This window comes from Ipomoea nil, unplaced genomic scaffold (assembly GCF_001879475.1).
Source record: "Ipomoea nil cultivar Tokyo-kokei standard unplaced genomic scaffold, Asagao_1.1 scaffold0322, whole genome shotgun sequence".
Taxonomy (NCBI): domain Eukaryota; kingdom Viridiplantae; phylum Streptophyta; class Magnoliopsida; order Solanales; family Convolvulaceae; genus Ipomoea; species Ipomoea nil.
In genome coordinates this window covers 499,335-520,946 of record NW_017616750.1, presented here as the reverse complement: position 1 = coordinate 520,946, position 21,612 = coordinate 499,335, and the positions used below count along the sequence as shown (strand labels likewise).

The following is a 21,612-nucleotide window of genomic DNA, read 5'->3' as shown; positions in this document are numbered from 1 at the left end:
GACCCTTTGGTAAGTTTTAGTATTCGCATTTGTTTGATCCCCATAATGCGCCTTGGATTAGACTATGTATTTTTCTCTATTGTGGTATTAACATTTCATAAGTGTATATATTGAATATACTATGGTTATTTCCTCTACAAAGTTTAGAGCATACTCAAGGACAGAGCCAAAGGCCGGGGCAGGGGGGCAGGGGTGTAGCTGCCCCACCCCATATATAATCTTTGTATGTATATATAGTACATGATTTAGTATTAGTATAAAAAACACTATTAATGTCAACAAAAAAAATGAGTTAGATTAGTTGGCATAATAAATGTTTGGCAATAGTAAAGGTCAAGGGTTTGAATCTTTGGCATCAACATAGTTTTACAGTTTTTTTTGACTCCTCCCCCAATGACTTCAACACAATCACGTTTTTAATAGTTCACACACACACACACACACACACACACACACACACACACACACACACACACACACACACACACACACACACACACACACACACACACACACACACACACACACACACACACACACACACATATATATATATATATATATATATATATATATATATATATATATATATATATATATATATAACATTCTTTTATATTAATAATGAGATCTGTAATTTATAATGTGTTTTCTATTCAAATTATTTTATCAAATTAATTATGCTTCATATCTTGTTATGAATATTTTTATAAAGTTTTGATGTGTTTTATTTTTCGCCCATATTCAACAATATTTACAAATATATTTCTTAGGTAATTTATTTATTTATTTATTTATTTTAAATGATCTCTTTTGTTTTAATGTTTTGCCTTTACTGGAAAAATTTTCTGAATTCGTCCCTACTTCTTCGCCCCCTCAACCGAATTTCTGGCTTCGTCCCTGCGCATACTATGAACCAGTTTAGGCTTAAATATCTTTAAAGCCTAATGATAAATATTTGATTTAGTAAGATGTTTATGAGATGTGTTGGTTCCATATGCTTTGTACAGATTTGTCGCACCCCATTAATACATTGTTATCAACTTACTTATAATACTTTTGTTTTATGATTATGGACACCCATAAGAAGTAAGATGAGAATTGTAACAGTACAACAACAAGTCTATTAGTAGATATCATCATTAATATTTTTGTACAGATTCAATAGACATGAGTTGTCATACTTGGCACAATTAAAAACAATTGTACCAAAATTCTTTTACCCACATAGACTCTAGAAGAGTGGTGGAATACTTAAAGATCATTGTCTTCAGGGGGGAGCAACAATATTCTAAAGAACAAAGATACAAAATGACTTATTAGTTCATAAGAAAGGTTATGAACACACTACTCAAGAAAATCCTGAAGATTAAACCTTGAAGGTTCACAGTTGCACTTTTTTTCCCTTAACTAAGTTTTTTTCACGGGATTTTTTTTCCTTAGTAAGGGTTTTAAAGAGGCAACCAGTACAATATATGATTTTACAAATATCATGTACTCTTTTCCTCAACTAGATTTTTCCCCACGTGATTTTTCTAGTGAGGTTTTTAACGTGGAATGAATATATTTTAATATATTACCCATATATCTTGTACTCTTTTCTTGTCTAGGTTTTTCCCAGGCATATAATTTTCCTAGCATGTGGTCAAATAATGCCGGAGTGTTATAATTTATAGTCATTATGGACATTATTATTATTGTAACGTTTGAAACGGTTATGTAATGATTGCATGTAATGATTGCATTCATTTATTAAGACCTTTATATATATATATATATATATATATATATATATATATATATATATATATATATATATATATATATTTAGAATTAGGTTTTGGTGCGGTTAGGGTGCCCATGTGCGGTTGTGCGGTTTAATCTAGGTCATTCATCTCACTTAAATCAACGTCCAGGATTACCAAAATTTAAAAAAAAAACGCGGTGGCAATTTTGTAATTTTTGCATCTAGGTCAAAATTAAGGTGAGCGGTGCTGTGAGTTTTGTATATAAGATGCGTGAGTCTTGTGCGTAAGGTGCGTGAGTTATGTGCTTAATGTGCGTGGGGTTGTGCTTAATGTGAGTAGTTGTTAAAACTTAAAGTGTGGGCTTTTGTGCTTAAGGTGCGTGAGATTTGTTCTTAATGTGAGTGGAGTTTGTGCTTAATGTGCGTAGGATTTGCGCTTAATGTGTGTGAGGTTAGTGATTAATGTCAGTAGTTGTTGAAACTTAAGGTCTGTGAGTTAATACTTAAAGTGCGTGGGTTTTGTGCTGAATGTGCGTGAGATTGTGCTTAATGTGCGTGAGTTTTGTACTTAATGTGCTGAGTTTGTGCTTAATGTGAGACATTTTAAAATCTTAAGTGTGTGAGTTTTGTGCTCAAAGTGCTTTGTTCTGTGCTTAATGTGCTTGGGTTTTGTACTTAAGGTGAGTGATTTGTTTGTGGACTTAAGGTGCGTGGTGATTTGTGTATTTAAGATGCGCCATGTAAATGATTAAGGTGCGTGAGTGCGTCCAACCGCACAATCGCACGGGAAGCCATCCCCGCACCTGAACCCTTCCCTATATATATATAAGTGATATAGTGTTTTGCCTCCGCAGAGGTTTAGTTATCCCTATTTTGGTAATCCCTACTACGATTCTAAATTTTGGTTTAATTTTTCCAACAACATGCACCCTTGGTAATAAGATTTCAGATTTATTATCAAGAAAATTATTGTGTGACTAATCAATCTTTGTTGAGTTGTGCAGAAAATTTGAGACACTTAGCACAGAATTTGAGACTCTCAGCAGTAAATTCCAGACTCTGAACATGGAGTAAACCTCTGCGGAGGCATACCCCCCCCCCCCCCATATTTGTTATCAGAGCCTATTACGATTCTGAGAAATTAAAATAATTCATCCATGTTTAAAATTTTGCATTTGAAAACTTAGAATATATGAACATAATCTAAAGTTTTTTCAAGCAGACATGCAAGAATATTGTCATTTACAAAATTGGGAACAATATGTATATTCCTATAATAATTACGAATTTACACTTAAGAAAATTTTTGAACTTAAAAGCTATATTACAGAAATTTCGGTATGAATTTTTCTGAAAAAATTTCACATTTAAAATATTACCAAAAATTTTATAAAAATAGAGCATTAGAATCTAAAAAATGGTTAGACACTGAAGAGAAAAATTATGATCCAAATTCATTTTTTTATAAAACAATGGAAAACACTTATGAATCCCACAAAGAAATTTTAGAAGAAATTAAAAATTGTATAGAAAAATTAATCTGCTAGTATGAATCAGTCTAATGAAATAATTTTAAAACAAATTGATTATATAAAAACTATGATGGAACAGCAAGAAAAGAAAATTTCAAATTTATTAAAATTAATTGAAAATTTTAATACAAAATTTGACTTAGTAATAAGAGAAAAACAAATAATTGAAAATCCAAAATTAATTGAGATAAATAATTCCATTGATTTGTTATCCAAAAAATTTTCTAATATTAGATTTCTTCACAAAATAAATCCAAAACAAAAAATTTTTTGGCATATAATTTAGAAGAAGTCAAGAAAATTTAAATAAATAATGAATCCTTTTACGGGAAGGTCAAGAGCATTAACTTCAGAAGAACCTAGTTCTTCTAGAATTAGCACATTAAACCAAACCAACAGTCTCTCTTATTTAAACAGACTCTTAAAATTTAACTCAAACAAAAATTCCTATAAATTAGAACAAATTGTTGACACAGAAAAAGATTTAGAAATTATGTCAAATGATTGCATTAATACATTAAGACCAAATATGTTATACAGAACTGGAGTTTTAGAAAATAATTCCAGTTTAATTAGAACACATAGATCCGAAATGTTAGAAATACCAGAAGGTAGGACTGAAACATTCGGATTATTAACAAATGAAAGTATAAATCAAATTTCTTCCAAAAATTTAAATTACATACATTTAGGATTAATTACAATTGGAGTCAGAGGACTACTAATAAAATAAAACGGGACAAAAGTCTTAGTTGCTGTTTTAGATACTAGATATCAATCCTCACTAAATAAATAAATTATTGGGGTAATAGAAGTAGACATGAATAATAATATTGGAATTCATTATTTATGTCCAAATTATACTATTGCCTTAAAAGACATTAAGTATTTAAAAATTCAAGTCCAAACAAAGGGATTTGGAAATTTTAAGGGATCAAATATTGTGTTGGACGTAATCTTAATGGGAAGATTATCCACACAAGTTTCCCCAAGATTTAAAATTAAAATTGATAACATAATTAAGACAATCGAGTCTAAAGGAATCAAATTTTTTGGACCAGAACCAGTATCTTCTTCTCTTTAGGCAGGAGAAGAATGGAAAATTGAAAACTTAACCACTGAAATTGAGACTTTAAAGCCAACAGAGGTAGTAACTTATACAAATGAAAATGGATCTTTATTATTAAGATTCAAAAATTATGAAAACTCTAATCAACAAGATCCAGAAGAAGAATATATTATGGATCCAGAAATTTCAGGAGCACTCACATTAGAAGAATTCCAAAAAATTAAAAATGATGAATTAATTATGTTAAAATTAAACCAAGAATTGGAAATGAAGAATTCAGAAAAATATAATTTACTGGAAAAATATCTAAATGATATCCACAAATTAAAACAAAATTTTGAAAAAATTGAAGAAGCAGAAAACATGAGTCTAGAAGAAAATTCAATAAAAAATTTTAGGCTCAAGTGTCAAAACACACCATGAGCCAATTGTCATATGTCATGCCACATCCTAAACTTTTATATATGTTGTTTTGATCTATAAACCATAAATTTTTATTCATCTAGACTTTTTAGCAGGTTTCCAGGTTACCTTGATGACATGGTAATGATTATGTGTTGATGTGGACTTAATTTTAAGATTCAACACCCATTTAAAAGACTTTGTGCTGATGTGGCATGGACGGAAGGCCATCCGACTGATCTTCAACGCCATGGACTGAGCTCTTTCTGTAAATCGCCGGAGCCAGCACCAGCAGCCATAGCAACGACTGACCACCACGGCACACAATGCTGACCAACCCAGATTCCAGCGACCTCACAACCACCCTTGTTCTGTTCATTTCGGCCAAACCAGCAGCCAGCAGAAAGAATTACCAGAGCAGTGTAGAGCTGGGTTGGCAACTGCGAGTAACCAAAAAAGAAAAAAAAATAAATAAAAAATAAAAAATAAAAAAAAAAGAGAAGAGAAGATTACACATCTTTAGCAGCTAGCAAACTGGTAAAGATTACATGGAAAATAATTAACCAGAAAACTTACACAGTTGCAGGCTCAAGAAGGCAGCCAACTAGATTGAATATGTCTCTGTATAAAAAAATCAAGAGACAAAAAAATAAAACAGGTGGTGATATATACACAATCTTAGCAAAAAGACGAGAAATTCGAAGTGAAAAACGAAGAAGGCGAAAAAAACCCGGCGATCCAAGTGAGGAGAAAGAGAAGGGAGACGCCATGGCTGGACTTGGTGCGGAAGTTAGTGACGATTTGAGGGATTTCAGCCGGCAATAAGATAAAAAAGAGGAAGATATAATGGCGGTCAATAACACCGGACTCCACACTCCACACTATTAGTACGATGTAAATCAGAAATCAGGAAGACGGTATCACGATGTAGTTCAATCAGCTGAAGCTAATACATACTCCGTACACAGTAACAAACGCGTAAATATATACAAGATTATCGAGCAAAGAAAGGTACCGTCGGACTCGTAGAAGTTGACAACGGAGACGCTGCGGCGAGTTCTGGAGAATAGATCCAAGGAGTCATCGGAGGGGTCATTGTTGGAGGCTCCATTGACGCTAAGGCCACGCCGGAGCTGCGGTGCTACCAGAAAACTCTTCCCCCTCCGATCATAGAGTCCCTAAAGCTCCGATATGATTCATCTCGCATCAATCAGTGGCGGTAATCACTCCAGCATTATGAGTAATAGAAGAATTTGTGAGGCTCGGCTAATGACCCGAACGGACCGGGAAGCACGAGTCTTCGGAGAGGTTATAGATTGGATCTGTGAGAATGAGAAAAATGTGAGAGTGTTGGGAAAGAGGAAGGGGAAGGAGGCAAAAGCATGTTACGCATACTAAACAGATGTTCCCTCAATTCCACTGCCTTCGCGTTTCTGCCGGCAAGTCTTGGCCGAGGGTGAGGACCAGAATCCCCACCACGACATGAAGCCATCCCAGAATGAAGAAAGCAATCCTCCAGGTGCTGAACAAAGTTGCCCAGGTTGGCTGGATTATGTTGTTCTTCTGAGGACAGATTAGCCCGAGAAGAACAGAGGGAGATCGAGAAAAAAATTCTTGAGAAAGTAAAAAAAGATGCCATGTCATATTTTTAATACATATTTAAATAAGTCAATAAAAATAAATACCTCCACGTCAGCATATTATAATGGGTAACTTGATGGCAACCTACTAAAAAGTCTAAACGAACAAAATTTTATGGTTTGCGCATCAAAATAGCATATATAAAAGATCAGGGTGCGGCATGACATATGACAATTGGTTCGTGGTGCGATTTGACACTTTAGCCAAAATTTTATGAATACAGCAGAAACTAGTACAAACCAAAACACTGCCACATCCTCATATTATCCATCTGCTACTCTGAACAGATGGCTTACCCAGTAGGACATCCTCCTAGACTGCCTGTCACAATTTACAACCAAAATAATCCTAATAGGAGAACTTTGGGAAAAAGAACTCCTCATGAAATCCAAATATTAGGAAAAGATCCTATAATTTTAAACATTGCTAATATTCATCCACAATTACTGGATAATTATTTAGAGCAATGGACCGCCATGATGATTAGAGACTTTGAAAGTAGACATTTTAATATCACAGAAGGTGATGAAATGATCAAAATTGCTGAAAATTATCTGGGAGATATTGTTAGGGCTGCATGGGAAGCCTTTAAAACAAATTTTCCAGACAAATTAGCAGAATTAATTGCTCAAGGAAGCAATATACATAATTTTGCTTATTTAATACACAAAATTATCACAGGCAGAGATGCCAACACTGGACTAACAATTAGACAAGTAGAAGCTATGAGAGACTTGGAACAAATTCAATTATTTGATTGGAATCATGTAATAGAATTTCTCCAAGACTTGTTTGCTCTAGCAAGTATTTCAGGAAATTATTTTTCTCCAGAATTAGGAGAAAGGCTTTTTACCAAGTTACCCGGACCATTGGAGAAAGAAATCCATGAATCATGGAAATTGGTACAAGCCAATGATATTTTTGACAATATAGGAATAAGAATTCAACACATTATTAGTGAATTAAAGAAAAAATGTACTTACATTCAAATTCAAAAAGAATTAAAACAAAAGAATGTAGATTTTTGCAAATAAATTTACACTCCTCAACAGTATGGAAAACATCCTGATGATGGGTGCCAAAGAAAACAAACTAAACAAAAGAAAAATTATGTTAAGAGAAATTATTTGAGAAAATCAAATGCAAGAAAACCTTACCTAAACAAGACAAGACATGTTAGGAAATACAATCCTAATAAAACTTGCAAGAGAACAATTACTTGTTTTGCTTGTAACAAACCTGGACATTTATCTTCTGTTTGTCCAAACAGACAAAATTTATTTACCAGGGAATCAAATTTAGTTTCCACAATAAATGAAGATTTGGTATAAATAACATCTGATATTTCTAGTGAATATGAAATTTGGAGTATTTGTTCCTTAGAAGGAATGGAAACTGAAGAAGTTGAAATTCAAGAAGATAATTTTCCAAACAATGGAATCCTTTTAGAAAAATTAAATAATTTTTATCTTTTCTAAATAGAAAATTGCATACATAATTGGAAATTTAAATCAGGAAGTGACAATATTATGTGTCACAAATGTAACTGGTATCCAGCTTTTAATAAAAGGTGGAAGTGCCAGACATGTATGAAGCAAATTTGCTCAAATTGCATTAAAAAGCATTTTGAGATTGAAATTCCAAATTTAGAACAAATTAACACAATAAAAAATCCTGAAAATAAAATTGATCAATTAGAAACTAGAGTGACTAATTTAGAAAAAAGACTAGATATTGTGGAAGAAAAATTACATAAACTAATAATTTTGGTAGAAAAAGGGAAACAAATATCAGAAAAGAGAAATTTTAAATTCACCCAATTATCCCAAGAAGAACTAAACATTATCAACACAAAGGAAGCAGAAACTTGCACTGCTCCCATACCTTTAATTTGTAACACCGAAAAATTAGTTCAAATTGTAATTCCTGAAAAAATAATAATACATGGATTAACATGTATTTTACCAATCTTAGTAGACTCAGGGGCAACCTCATCTACTATAGATTTGGGAATCTTACCAAAAGAAATTAAAAAACAATGACTTAGACCAATTAATAAAGGAATTAGAAAAAGAAGAAATTATAGGAGAAAATCCTACTAAATTCTGGGAAAGAAATAAAACAATTTGTAAATTAGAAATTATAAACCCAGACATCACAATAAAATCACCAAATTTTAAATATGGAAATTGGGAACAAGAAGAATTTAAAATGCATATTGAACAATTATTAAAATTAGGCATAATTAGAAAATCAAGTTCAAGACATAGAACTCCTGCTTTTATTGTTAAAAAAGAAGCAGAAAAGAAAAGAGGTCAATCTAGAATGGTCTTTGATTATAGGAGACTTAATGACAATACTTATGAAGATGGGTATTGTATTCCAGATAAAGACACTCTAATTAACAAAATTCAAGGAAAAAATTGGTTTTCAAAATTTGATTTAAAATCTGGTTTTTGGCAAGTCAAAATGCATCAAGATAGTATAGAATGGACTGCATTTTCATGCACATTAGGACATTTTGAATGGTTAGTAATGTCATTTGGATTAAAAAATGCACCACAAATTTTTCAAAGAATGATGGATGAAATTTTTAAAGATTGCTACAATTTTACTTGTATTTACATTGATGACATTTTAGTCTTTTCAAAAACAGAAAATGAGCACAAAGCACACTTATACACTATTTTCACAATTTTTGAAAAACATGGATTAATAATATCCAAAAAGAAAATGAAAATAGGAAAAAATTATATTTCCTTCTTAGGAGCTGAAATTGGAGAGGGAAGTATTAAATTACAACCCCACATCTCTAGAAAAATTTTGGAATTTCCTGACAAATTGGAAGAATTAAAACAATTACAATCCTTTTTAGGATTAGTAAATTATGTAAGACCTTACTTCCAAAATTTAGCAAAATTAACTACTCCATTATACAATAAAGCTCAAAGTAATGGAGTAAGAAAGTTTAATGACCAAGACATTAAAATTATCCAACAAATTAAGGAAAAGATTAAATTACTTGAACCCCTTGCATTACCTCTTGAATCGGACTATTTAATAATAGAAACTGATGGTAGTGAAATGGGTTGGGGAGGAATTTTGATTAAAAAACCAAATGAATTTGCTTTAAAATCTACAGAGAGAATTTGTAAATATACATCTGGAGTATTCAAAGAAAGGATATTTAACATCCTTGGACTTTGAATTACTTGCAATAATTTATGTACTTGAAAAATTCACACGGTTTATTTTATCAAAAAAGCAAATTACTATCAGAACAGATTGCGAATCAATTGTTAAATTTGCAGATACTAAAAATGAAAGAAAATTAACTTCTAACAGATGGCTAAAATTTAGAGAATTTGTCCTTAATAGAGGATTTAAAATTAAATGGGAACATATTAAAGGAAAAGATAATAAGATTTCAGATTTATTATCAAGAAAATTATTGTGAGACTAATCAATCTTTGTTGAGTTGTGCAGAAAATTAGAGACACTTAGCACAAAATTTGAGACTCTCAGCAGTAAATTTCAGACTTTGAACATGGAGAAAATTTTCACATTTGACAAGACGGAATTAAAGACATTTCCTGAGAAAAATCAATTTAAGACACCTCTCAGAAGCAGGCTTCATGACAAGGAGACATGTCTTCTGGACAATATTTGGAACTTGGCTACTGAAATGCAAGCTAACCCTAAAAAGGTTGCTATTCTCACTGCCTTAGCAGAATATTTCCATTCTGGAAAACAATTTAAGAAAAAGCCATTTACCTGTTATGTTTTATACAACGGCCCTAAGGCTGGAGTATATCTAAAATGGGAAGAAATGGTACATTTAATTGAAGAAATTAAATTATTTCCTAATTTCGGAATACCCCTTTTTAAGGGATTTTTTGATATTCAAGAAGCAATTAACTCTGTTATGGAGAACTACGAAGAAAATTCTTATATTTCTCCAAAAGTTCTTAAATATCATAAATATTTGAAACATTTGGAGAATTTTGAGGATCCTGATTTTCTCAAAGAAATTTCAGACCCAGAAATTGACACATCATCTTCTGTTCAGAAAAATGAAAAATTACAGACTCCTCCTGAGACAGAAAAATTTCTACCGTTCTCTACACCTAATTTTGCAGACACCCTTAGAGAACAATTAACTTCTACTCCAAAACAGAAAAGTTTACTTATTTTGGAAAAACCAAAAATTCAACCAATTTCTCCACCAAAGCAGCCTTTTCTTTCTGCTGAAGAAGTAAATTTAAAGACATTCATCCTTCTTCAAGACTGCTTAGCCCAAATTACCAATAACCAAGTTCTATCCAAAGGAATTTCCACCACTTGGGAATTTACTTATGATATTTTCAAAATTTGTCAAAGTCAATACCCAAATTGTCCTGAAAACCAAGAAGATGAATGTTTTTGTAAATTAGATTCTGCCATTAGAAAGGCAAATTTGTTGATTCCAAATTTTAAACCTTTCAAATTTAGAGATTATCCAGTCACAATTCCATCACTTATCAAGCATGGTCTGGTAAACTCTATAAATTCTCCACCACTTTCAGATTATTCACCCTTTTTTGTCTCACTTTTATCCGATATATTTGAAACCATAATCCCAGAAGTGAGAAAAAATTTCTTGATAAAATTCAATTCCCTCTATCCAGATTTCGAAAGAAAAATTCCAGCATATCATTTACTGGAAATCTTCTTCCAGGACATTGATGATGAATATCAAGAATTTTGAAAAGAAAATTCTAAAATTAAAATGATTAAAATTGAAGACCCTATGGAAAGACAGTTGGAAATTGTCAGGGAAAAAATTTTGGCCAATGATTTTGGATGGTCCAAGACAAAATTTGCTACAATGAACATTTTAAGAGAAGACGAACAAGGAAAGATCTATTGTGAATCGTCAATAGCATCCAAGTTCTTCTTCCCATTTCAAGTTGAGCACCCAAGACCAAAGCTGGTTCAGACTTACAGGAAGCACAAAGAAGTACTCAGAAATTTCAGTGCAAGCCGTTATTCAAGAAATTCTTCATCAGATTTGTCACTCTAAAAATGATGAAGAAAACAAATTCAAGACCCACCAAGGAAGTTTTTCTACAGCAGTAATTTTGGAAAAAGGCTATTGATGAAAATTTGAAAAGACAGCTACTATTGAGAATTGGTATCCATAATGTACATGGGTCCCAACTTTTAGACAAAATTAAAGACTTCATGGCTAAGGAATGGGGGCCTGTCCCTTCCAAGAGATAAATCCAATTTATCTTTGAGTTGTAAAAAGATAAGATAAGATTCGTTCCTATCTTCATCTTTATTACAACATGTGAAAAATGTAATATATGTACAAAGTGGCGGATGAGATAAGATTCGTTCTTATCTCCATCCTGTAGATAGTAGTTAGCTGTACATCCTAGAACCTTCAGTCTGTTGTATAAATAGGTGTGATGATCTCTCCGAAGACACACACAACAATCATCTACCTTATGCATCCTAATGAAAACCCCTTTGTTCATACGCTCTAAATTCTCACACTAAATTCCTTTGCTCCAACTTCTTCCAATTGCTACTAAGAGGTATAATCCCAACTTAATCTTCTTACTTTGTGTTAGTTTTTATTCTTATTTTTAATCATATGTATATCTGAATCCAATAGACGTAAATCCTGTTTGAGCCGAAGCAATCCATGTAGTCTAGAAAACCTTTGGGGAAGAAGTACCAGGAAGGGAAAAGAGTACCCAAATAAGGTTCATAGATGTTGTTAGGATTGTAGACGGAGAAATCCGGGAGTAGGTTAGGGGTGAAAAGGTGAGGGTTTAGATAAAATATGATTAAATAGTAAGCATAAAAACTAATATGAACTGATAAGATGAAGAAAGATCATATCTGACAGTAGTAAAGAGAAGAAGAAGGAGCAATGCTCTAAAAACTGTTTGAAAAAGTAAAAATTTTGAAAAAATAAATTCTCAAAACAATGCCTGCAGAAAAGACAATTTGTAGAAAAAATTGAAAACATGGACAAAAAATTTATTCAAGACTATTTTGTAAACAATGAAAAATTTCAAGTTGAAAGAAATTTGGGAAACATATTTACGACATATTATTTAGATGAAAAATCTAAAGATAAAGAATTTCTTGAATATACAATAACTATTCCAAATTTCAACGAAAAAATTTATTATCTACTTAAAAGATTTCCCTACCCAGACTTGGTAAAACAATTTATCAAGTATCTAAAATTTTTCACATTCCAAGAAAAATTTGTATTAGACAAATTAAAAGAACAATTGGAAATAGATTTTGAAGAAGAAAAATTAGAAAATTTGGTTGAAGAAATAATCGAGTTAGTTTCTCAATCAAGACACATTAAAAATTTTGAAGCAGAATTTCATCAACAGCATGCACACATAAATTATGAAATAGGAGATTCCTACAGACATTCAACTCATGTTTATCCCATAAATTACGACTCTGATAATTATGAAAATTACTACAGTGGAGCTGAAACTGAATAATTTTAGCAATTTTGAAATGTTTTCAAATATCATTTTTAATCCTTACACCTTAAATTTAATTTTCAACTCCTACACTCTTCATCCAAATTTATTTCCGAATAAATAAATTCAAACAACATTTCTACTTTGTATTATTTCCTAACTAATCCAAAAAATATTAATGCCATGTACTACATGTCATTGGTTAGTCATTTCAACTCTTACACATATCCAAACTCTTCATCAAAATTTATCTCCAAACTTATAAATTCAAAACACTATTCAACTTTGAATTATTTCCTAACTAATCCAAAAAATAATTAATGCCATGTACTACATGTCATTGGATAGTCATTTCAAAAACTACTACATCACTTCTTTTTCATAAATTACTATCCTAATTTTCACATCTTTTATTTTTCACAAACTAAACCTCTGCGGAGGCATACCCCCACCATATATATATATATATATATATATATATATATATATATATATATATATATATATTATGTATCCTTTGATTATAATGAGAAAATGAGGAAGATCACACCTTTGCTTTCTTCTTTGTCTCTTATCTTTTTCTCTCTATAATTTTTCCTTTAATCTATAGTATACAAGTTAATGACAATTTTTATCACAATAAACAAAGTTTCTGAATCTCATGTTCCCTATAGTGATCTCAAATTTATTGAATCAAACAATGAGATGTGATTTTATAACATTCACATTGAACTAATTTCACCTATGGCCTGATGTTTTCGGTAACTTTGTTATTCTTAGTTCTAGATTATGAAAATCCAATAGTTATTGCACATGGACTGTGGTCCACACAACTGTGTAGACTATGGTCCAAAAACGATGTCGTTTTATTTACTTTTATTTTTTTGCGTGTCCAACTGCAACATACATTTTTATAACTAATAATATACATTATTCTAAAACATAATGTACATTATATTACCTTAAATATTTCATTATTCTAACACGTAATACACATTATTCTAACACGTAATGCACATTATTCTAACACATAATGTATATTATGGTTTAAAATAATGTACATTATATGTACTCATAATATTCACGACGTTGTGTTTGGATTGTGGTCCACATAGGTGTGTGGACCCGGTTCACACAATAATTTGCCATCAAAATTGATGGATAGAATCCTAGAGTATTGAAACTTACAACATTCCAAATGGAAGTCCAACCCAGATACCATTAGACCATATAGTCTTTGTTAAGAACAATGATATTTTTGAATTACAGCCCCTTTATATTTAATTTCTAGGCATGGTCTTCTTATCTTTAACTATGAGCGCAAATTATGCTGTGCAACCGAATGCACTTTGCAAGGTGCATACGGTTGCAAAACGGCACCGTTTTGGTTAAAAAAACGCGCGTCCCACTTAAAGAAGAAATCAGGTTCGATTCCCGGCAATAGAATTTTTATATATCCAGAAATTCATAACTATATAACCACAATTTCATAACTATATATCCACAATTTCATAACTATATATCCACAGTGAATGAATGAAGTAAAAATCCACAATGAATGAATGAATGAAGTAAAAATCCACAATAAATGAACTAAATATCCACAATATATGATTGAACTAAATATTCACAATGAATGAACTAAATATCCACAATTTCATAACTATATATCCACAATTTCATAACTATATATCCACAGTGAATGAATGAAGTAAAAATCCACAATGAATGAATGAAGTAAAAATTCACAATGAATGAATGAATGAAGTAAAAATCCACAATGAATGAACTAAATATCCACAATATATGATTGAACTAAATATCCACAATGAATGAACTAAATATCCATAAATTCATAACTATATAACCACAATTTCATAACTATATATCCACAATTTCATAACTATATATCCACAATAATACTATTGCTGAGAGTCGAACCTGATTTTTTTTTTTTTAAGTAGGACGCGCGTTTTTAATCAAAACGACGTCGTTTTGAACCCTATGCACCATGCGCATGGTACATTCGGTTGCACAGCATAACTATTGTTAATTTTCAGCACCAATTAATTCGCAGTGTAAGTAGACAATATAATAATGGTATGTGAAGGTAAAGTAATTTTTGACATAATTGAGACAATCTTTTCAAGTAGAAGAGTAAAATGTCCTTTACAAAAGTGCCCTCCATGCAGAATCCATAATTCTATTGAATTAACTTCCTACTTTATAGAAATAAAAAATAGAATAATAATAATAATAAAAAAAACCTTCCTACTTCATAGGCTGCCGTAAGTGCTAGTTAGATAATGATACACCTAACTTGTTAGGTTAGACCTTACTTTATCAAATTTAGACTATACAAAGCTTAACTAACATTTTAGAGGCCCAAAATGCTAATTAAAAAAATTCATTACTAAACAAACATACTAAAAAAGTATATCAACTTAATTACGTCTCTATTTCATCACCCTGCCCAGTCCATTGCCGCATTCTTTCTGATGCTTGTGCCACCTGAAATTCAAGTAAAAAAGATTTTTTTTTTTTAATCAGGATAAAAAATTGTTGAATTGTGTATAATTATGTATGCTGGAAAGAAAATATTACCTCCTCATCCCAATTGGTTTTCCATACTATAATGCACAGAACAATAGTTTGCAGAGAAGTTCCCACAATCATGCCCATCCATATTCCCTACAACCAACACCATAACAAAAATTGTGAGTATAATTTTAGGCAAAAATAAAATAACTCCAATAATAAAATGATCGAAAACTTTAACGATGTCATAATTTTAAAAGAGTAATGTTACACAACCCTCCTAAAATTTCGCTCCTTCTGATATAGGGCGTTCATAACTACTTTCTCTAAAGCACAAAGAGTCAATATAATACCAACTTTCCAACTCATGATAACCTCCCATTTGGAAGAGTCACTTCGTGCCACTAGAATACAATGTCAATTGGGACATAGCGCTATCTAATTAGTTACTTTAGTGTTTAATTAAAAGTATGTGAGATCAGTTAATTCATGACACCCAATAATTATAAGTCAAATCATAGAAAAATATTATGGGAAAAAATAAGAGGGAAAATAGAATTTTCCTTTTTTTTTTTTCTTAAATGTAAACTATTTATATAGCATAATTGTATTTTTGTTCCGTCAAAGAAATATAAGAGAAAAGTAGAATTACATCATTTATCAAAATAAATTATTTATCTTTTTCGAAAATATGACATTGTAGAAAAAAATTGAATTTGACTAATTAATTAATGCAAATATTTATTACCTGAACTCCCAAGTGTGCTTTATAGCCTAGAAGGAAACCAAAAGGGAGGCCAATGATGTAATAACAAGTGAGATTAATGTATGCCACAAGTGCTTGCCAACCTCCTCCTACAGCCACACCTATCAAAAAAGAAAGAAATATACGGAAACATCATATTGGATGTTTGGTAAATAGCTGTTAGCTGATTAAGTTAGTTGAAATTATTAGCTGATCGTAAAAAAGTGTTTGATATATAAATTAGCTAATTACATGTAAAATAATTTTTTCAAAAAGCTGATCGAAAAAAGCTACTTTAATGCAACTTTTTGAATTTTAATATTTTGGAGCAATAAGTTGTTACAAAAAGTTAATTAATCAAACACTCGTATGGATTTTTTAACTATGTCAAACAGTTAATATTGGTTAAATAAATCAAAATTGACTGATAAGCTAACTATGTTACCACAGAGGATCCTTATAAGATAAATAAAAATTAGTGTTTATTTTGACCCAAAGAAAAAAAAAGGTTAGGACCTGATATAACTGGCTGGACACTGTTAAGCAACATGGTTGCAGCGAGGAGATAGGCTAAATTGGAAACAGCTGTCTGCATTTTGACAGTGTCAGTGAAGAAGACAGCAAAATGATCCTTTGCAGCTATGACAATGGCCATGCTGATGAGCCCAATCAAGAGAGATTCAGCCACTGTAACAAACACAGAATACTTGGCTGCTCTTGGGTGGCCTGATCCTAGCTCATTTGACACCCTAACACTGACCAAAACACAACATCAACATCAACATATAATATAATATACCATATATGTCTCATGCAAATAAGCTATCACTATATATATATATATTCTCTACCTATATACCTTATTGCTGCATTGATTCCTATGAACAACATGCCTTCCCATCCATTAATGTTCATGCTGAAACAATAACAATGAACACACTAATCAATCCCGTTATTGGTTTTTGTACGTGTTAGTTGGTTTGTTGGGTGGAGGCCGGTAAGGGTCAAATCCAACACACTAACTCTCGAAATTATGTGGTGGGTATCAGTTGTGACTGGTTGGTGCTGGGAGGACGGTAAGGGCCAAGGACAGCACCCTGATTCTCGAAAATGTGTAGCGGGTATCAGTTATGATTGATTGGTGCTGGGAGGGGATTGTTGGGTGGAGGCTGGTACCAATTATGACTACTTGGTGTTGGGTGGAGGCTAGTCCCAGTTATGACTAGTTGGTGGTTGTAAGAGGATTATATTGTTGGGTGGAGGCGAGTACCAGTTATGACTGATTGGTGCTGGGAGGGGATTATTGGATAGAGGCCGGTACCAATTATGACTAGTTGGTGTTGGGTGGAGGCCAGTACCTGTTATGACTGGTTGGTGCTTGTAAGAGGATTATATTGTTGGTTGGAGGTTGGTACCAGTTATGGTTGGTTGGTGCTGGAGGACGGTAAGGGCCAAGTCCAGCACCCTGGCTCTCGAAAATGTGTGGCGTGTATCAGTTATGACTGATTTGTACTAGAAGCTAGGATGGTAAGGGCCAAATTCAGTACCTAATTAGCTCTGGAAAATGTATGGTGGTATAAGAAAATAAAGTTACCAGATGGAAAGTGATCCAACAGCAATGACAGGATCTTCAAGGTGACCAGTTAGAACAATAATGGTCATGAAGTACCAAATCTCTAAGCAAAGCATGACAGCAGAAGCCACAGAAAGCTTAACAAATGGCCACAATTCCTTGAAAGCCAGCAAAGACAAGCCCTTCCACCCATCATTGCACCATCCAACAATGTACACCACTTGAGCCAAAGCCACACCCCAAGCAGAAACGTCGTACGCCGCTGCTGCACCACTGGTGCCCCATTGTAGAACCCGAACGAAAAGAAACAGCAAGCCGGTGTGCATAGTGAGAGCCACAAACCCCACCCAAGCCAGAATCCCAACTCTGCTCTGTGCTTGTAGAAACTTTTGGGTAGGGAAATTAATTGCCAGGGAGAACATTTGAGGTATGATTTGAATGGAAAAATCCCCGGCTAGCTCCGCTATATCATCTCTTTGCCCCAACAGCTTTAGTATTGGTGTCGAATATATGTATAGTGGCAACATGCATATACACGACGCCCCGAGAATAATCCATGATCTTTGCAGGTAAACTCCAAGCATTTCTATCTGCCCAGCTCCAAATGCCTGTCCACATAGAGTCTCAAGTGCACTACCCATACCTAGCTGATATAATTTAATTATATTTGTAAGACATACAATATATATATATGAATTGAAAGAGTGACATATATATAATGGAGAGAATTGAAGCTAGCTAATTACTAACCAAGAATCCAAATGAAAAGTTGGCAATGACTGATAGAGAAATGGCAACAGCAGAGAGCTCCACATCCCCAAGATGGCCAACAATGATACTGGTGAAAGAATTAATCCCATAATTACACAAAATATTAAAGGCAATAGGTCCAGCAATGCCCCATACCTTTATGGATTCAACCCAAAACAAATTCCTCAGGTCCTCATAGCTTCGAATTGCGGGATAGTCTCCCAACATGGTGGAGGGAGCTTCGTGCAACTCCGCCTCCTCCATTGCCGCCACTGAGGACGACGTTGAACCACCAGAGTAGAACAATGGTGATTCCATTTCTAGTGCAAAGGCTGCTTCTGCTTCTGCTTCTGCTTCTTTAGGTGTAGAGGGTGGTAAGCTATGGTACTTAGTTGCCTCCCTCTGCTCCCTTTTCATCATTATCTTTATCCCCCTCAGATCAATGAACATTTATTTATCATAATAATTATCTTCAATTCCGATCCTTAGCTTTCTTTCTGATCTGGGAAATTTAATTTTCTTGGAAATCAGGTTGACATTCAGAAGAAGGGTTCTGCTATCTTTCTTTCTGGGCCGGGAAATTTGTTGGAAATCAGGTTGACATTCAGAAGAATGTTTTTTGGGAGAAGAAGGGTTCTGTTATATTATCAACTATGATCAAGCTAGATTCTGACAAGTGTTGGTTGCTAAACAAGTTGGCCTTATATTTATCATTGAATTGTAGTTTAGTTAGTTACATGCAATGGTTATTTTCATTGGACATGACCAAAGTTTCAATCACAGTGTCTGATTATATCTTAGGGTGGCTACTGGCTAGCTCAAATTTAACTTGGTTCACACTGCACCAATATGTTTTGTTTCTTTAATTTTATCTTGGGTGTGTTTACTTATGGACAAAATCTTCTATGAGATCCGTGACATGGATTGGATTTTTTTTTATATAGATTAGAAGTTTAGGCATAAGTAACTCTTCAATCCCTAATATTACTTTTTTTTTGTTTTTAAGAACCTAATACTACATTTTGATTTAAATGATTTTTCATCATAAATATTATACTTTGGGTAACAAATAATTTATTCATGATTAGCATTACATTTTCACTACTACAAAAATAGCATATAACATTGAACATACCACGTCGGATTTAATAAAATCGCCTGTTGGTTTTACGGCCACGAGGTAGCCGGACAACGGGCTAACACAACTGTAGAACAATTTAAATGAGAACAAATTGATTGAATAATTGCAAGAGAATTGAATTATGAACACCCATCCATGTGCCCCCAGGGAGGTTTTTTTTTTTTTTTTTTTTTTTACAAGATTTACATGCCTTGGGAAGGAAAGAAAAAAAGTTAACAAATTTGTTCTTTAGGAAAGCTTCCTAAATTGCCATACTTCTTTTCTAATACTGAACACTGAACTCTCGCTCAAAATTTAGAGGGAATCGCTAGATAATCTCCTCTAACCGCCTCTGGGCACGACACTCGGTCGGGCGCACCAACCCGACCGCCCACGTCAAGCGGCCAGCCGGGCCCAAACGGATCCAATGCCCCGGCGAGGAACCTAACTGCTGAGTCCCTCCAATATGCTCGGTAGCGTGGTCAAGCTGTGGGCAAACTCTGAGCGCTGAGACATGCTCCTGACCGGATACCCTGCTCGAGGGTATCCATCACTAGTCCCTCACTTTCCCGAGGTTCAGCAAGGCGACGCGACTCAGGAAAGTAAACCTTCATGGGATTTTTTTTTTTGGGGGGGGGGGGGGGGGGGGGGGTAGTCCGAGTGCTAACTGTAGGTTGAGGCTTTCAAGCATCTCTGTCAATCTGGCAATGTAGCTAAGAAACATGTTCGCCTCGGTCGGGCAGTCTCCGCAATCGTGACGACTCCTCATTCTTCCCAATTGGCCAACTTCCTGGCTTGTTGCTCGAGGGTGCGGTCATTAAATGAGGCGTATTCAATACACCTCCTCATTTTCCACCGGTTAGAATTTCAAATTTTCACCTTCCCCAACCCTAAAGAAACTGTCGCGTTAGCCGTCACGTCCGCCTACCATTCATCATCTGAACATAGAATGCAAAATGTCGTTAACAGCACATTAACTAAATTTTTTTTTCCCGTAAAAACGACACCGTTTTGGAACGTGTTTACAAAGCACGGTGAACACATTTTCACGGCATAATTTGCGCCCTCCGGGAGGGTGGGGTGGGGGTGAATTAAGCTTTGATTCTATGGGTTGTCATGTCCAACCCCAAAAGGGACTCTACGCCATCCAGAGGAATGTCCCAGACAGTAGGCCCCCAATTACGAAAAATTATATCGTGCACCAGGGCATTGTGTACCTTGACCCAAAACGACGTTGTTTTTATAAGTTGGAGGAGTTGACGCGACGGACACCGTTTCGTCCGTTTAATTCCGTTACATTTTTTTTTTTTTTTTTTTTTTTTTTTTTTTTTGCGTTTATGTGTATTATATATTATGGTAGATTATGTGTATTACGTTAGGAGTTTATGTGTATTCTACTATACAATTCTATATATACGAAACAGAAAATTTTTTAGAAGGCACAATGCATTGTACATCTTGGTGCACGATATAACGATTAACGATTGCCCAATTACCAATTTTATGCTGTAGGGACTCTATACAATAACTGATATTGTAATTATAATGAATAAATTGGTGTAAAAACACCAAGTAAATGACAAATCTCAATTCTCAAATTAAAGCTCATTAAGGGAGCGTTTGGAAATCGGAAAATGACTTCTGAAAAATGTTTTTCTGGTTTTTAGTGTTTGGTAAATGGGGAAAAATGAGGTCAATAGAAAATGATGCATTAGTCAAAGGAAAATATGTATGTTTTGGGGGAAAATAACTTCCCCTTTTTATTGGGGAAGTCATTTTTCAAGGGATGCACATGCAAAATTTTTCAGGCTTAATTTTTTATGGGCTATTGCGAGTTGGCCCACCAAGTCCGCAGGCTATGGTTCATGCAACCATAGCCCGCCCCATGCGGGTTGGTGGGCCTTGCGGCCCATCCGCGGTTTTTTTTTTTTTTTTTTTTTTTTTTTTTTTTTTTTTTGAATTCAAAGTTTTAAAAACATAAGTAAAATCTAC

At 33.5% G+C, this 21,612-nt stretch overlaps 1 protein-coding gene across 1 annotated transcript; it reads right to left on the bottom strand.

Annotated features, from left to right (window-relative positions):
- Nucleotides 1-15,147: 15,147 nt before the first annotated feature.
- LOC109171607 (protein DETOXIFICATION 34) lies at nucleotides 15,148-18,835 on the bottom strand. Its single transcript, XM_019320655.1, has 7 exons — nucleotides 18,501-18,835; nucleotides 17,772-18,397; nucleotides 17,037-17,093; nucleotides 16,694-16,932; nucleotides 16,181-16,299; nucleotides 15,499-15,585; nucleotides 15,148-15,405 (listed from the first exon to the last, which is right to left on the bottom strand). The coding sequence occupies exons 1-7, from the start codon at nucleotides 18,816-18,818 to the stop codon at nucleotides 15,343-15,345; spliced, it is 1,509 nt and encodes a 502-aa protein (XP_019176200.1). The 5' UTR covers nucleotides 18,819-18,835; the 3' UTR covers nucleotides 15,148-15,342.
- Between the last annotated feature and the right edge of the window lie 2,777 nt (nucleotides 18,836-21,612).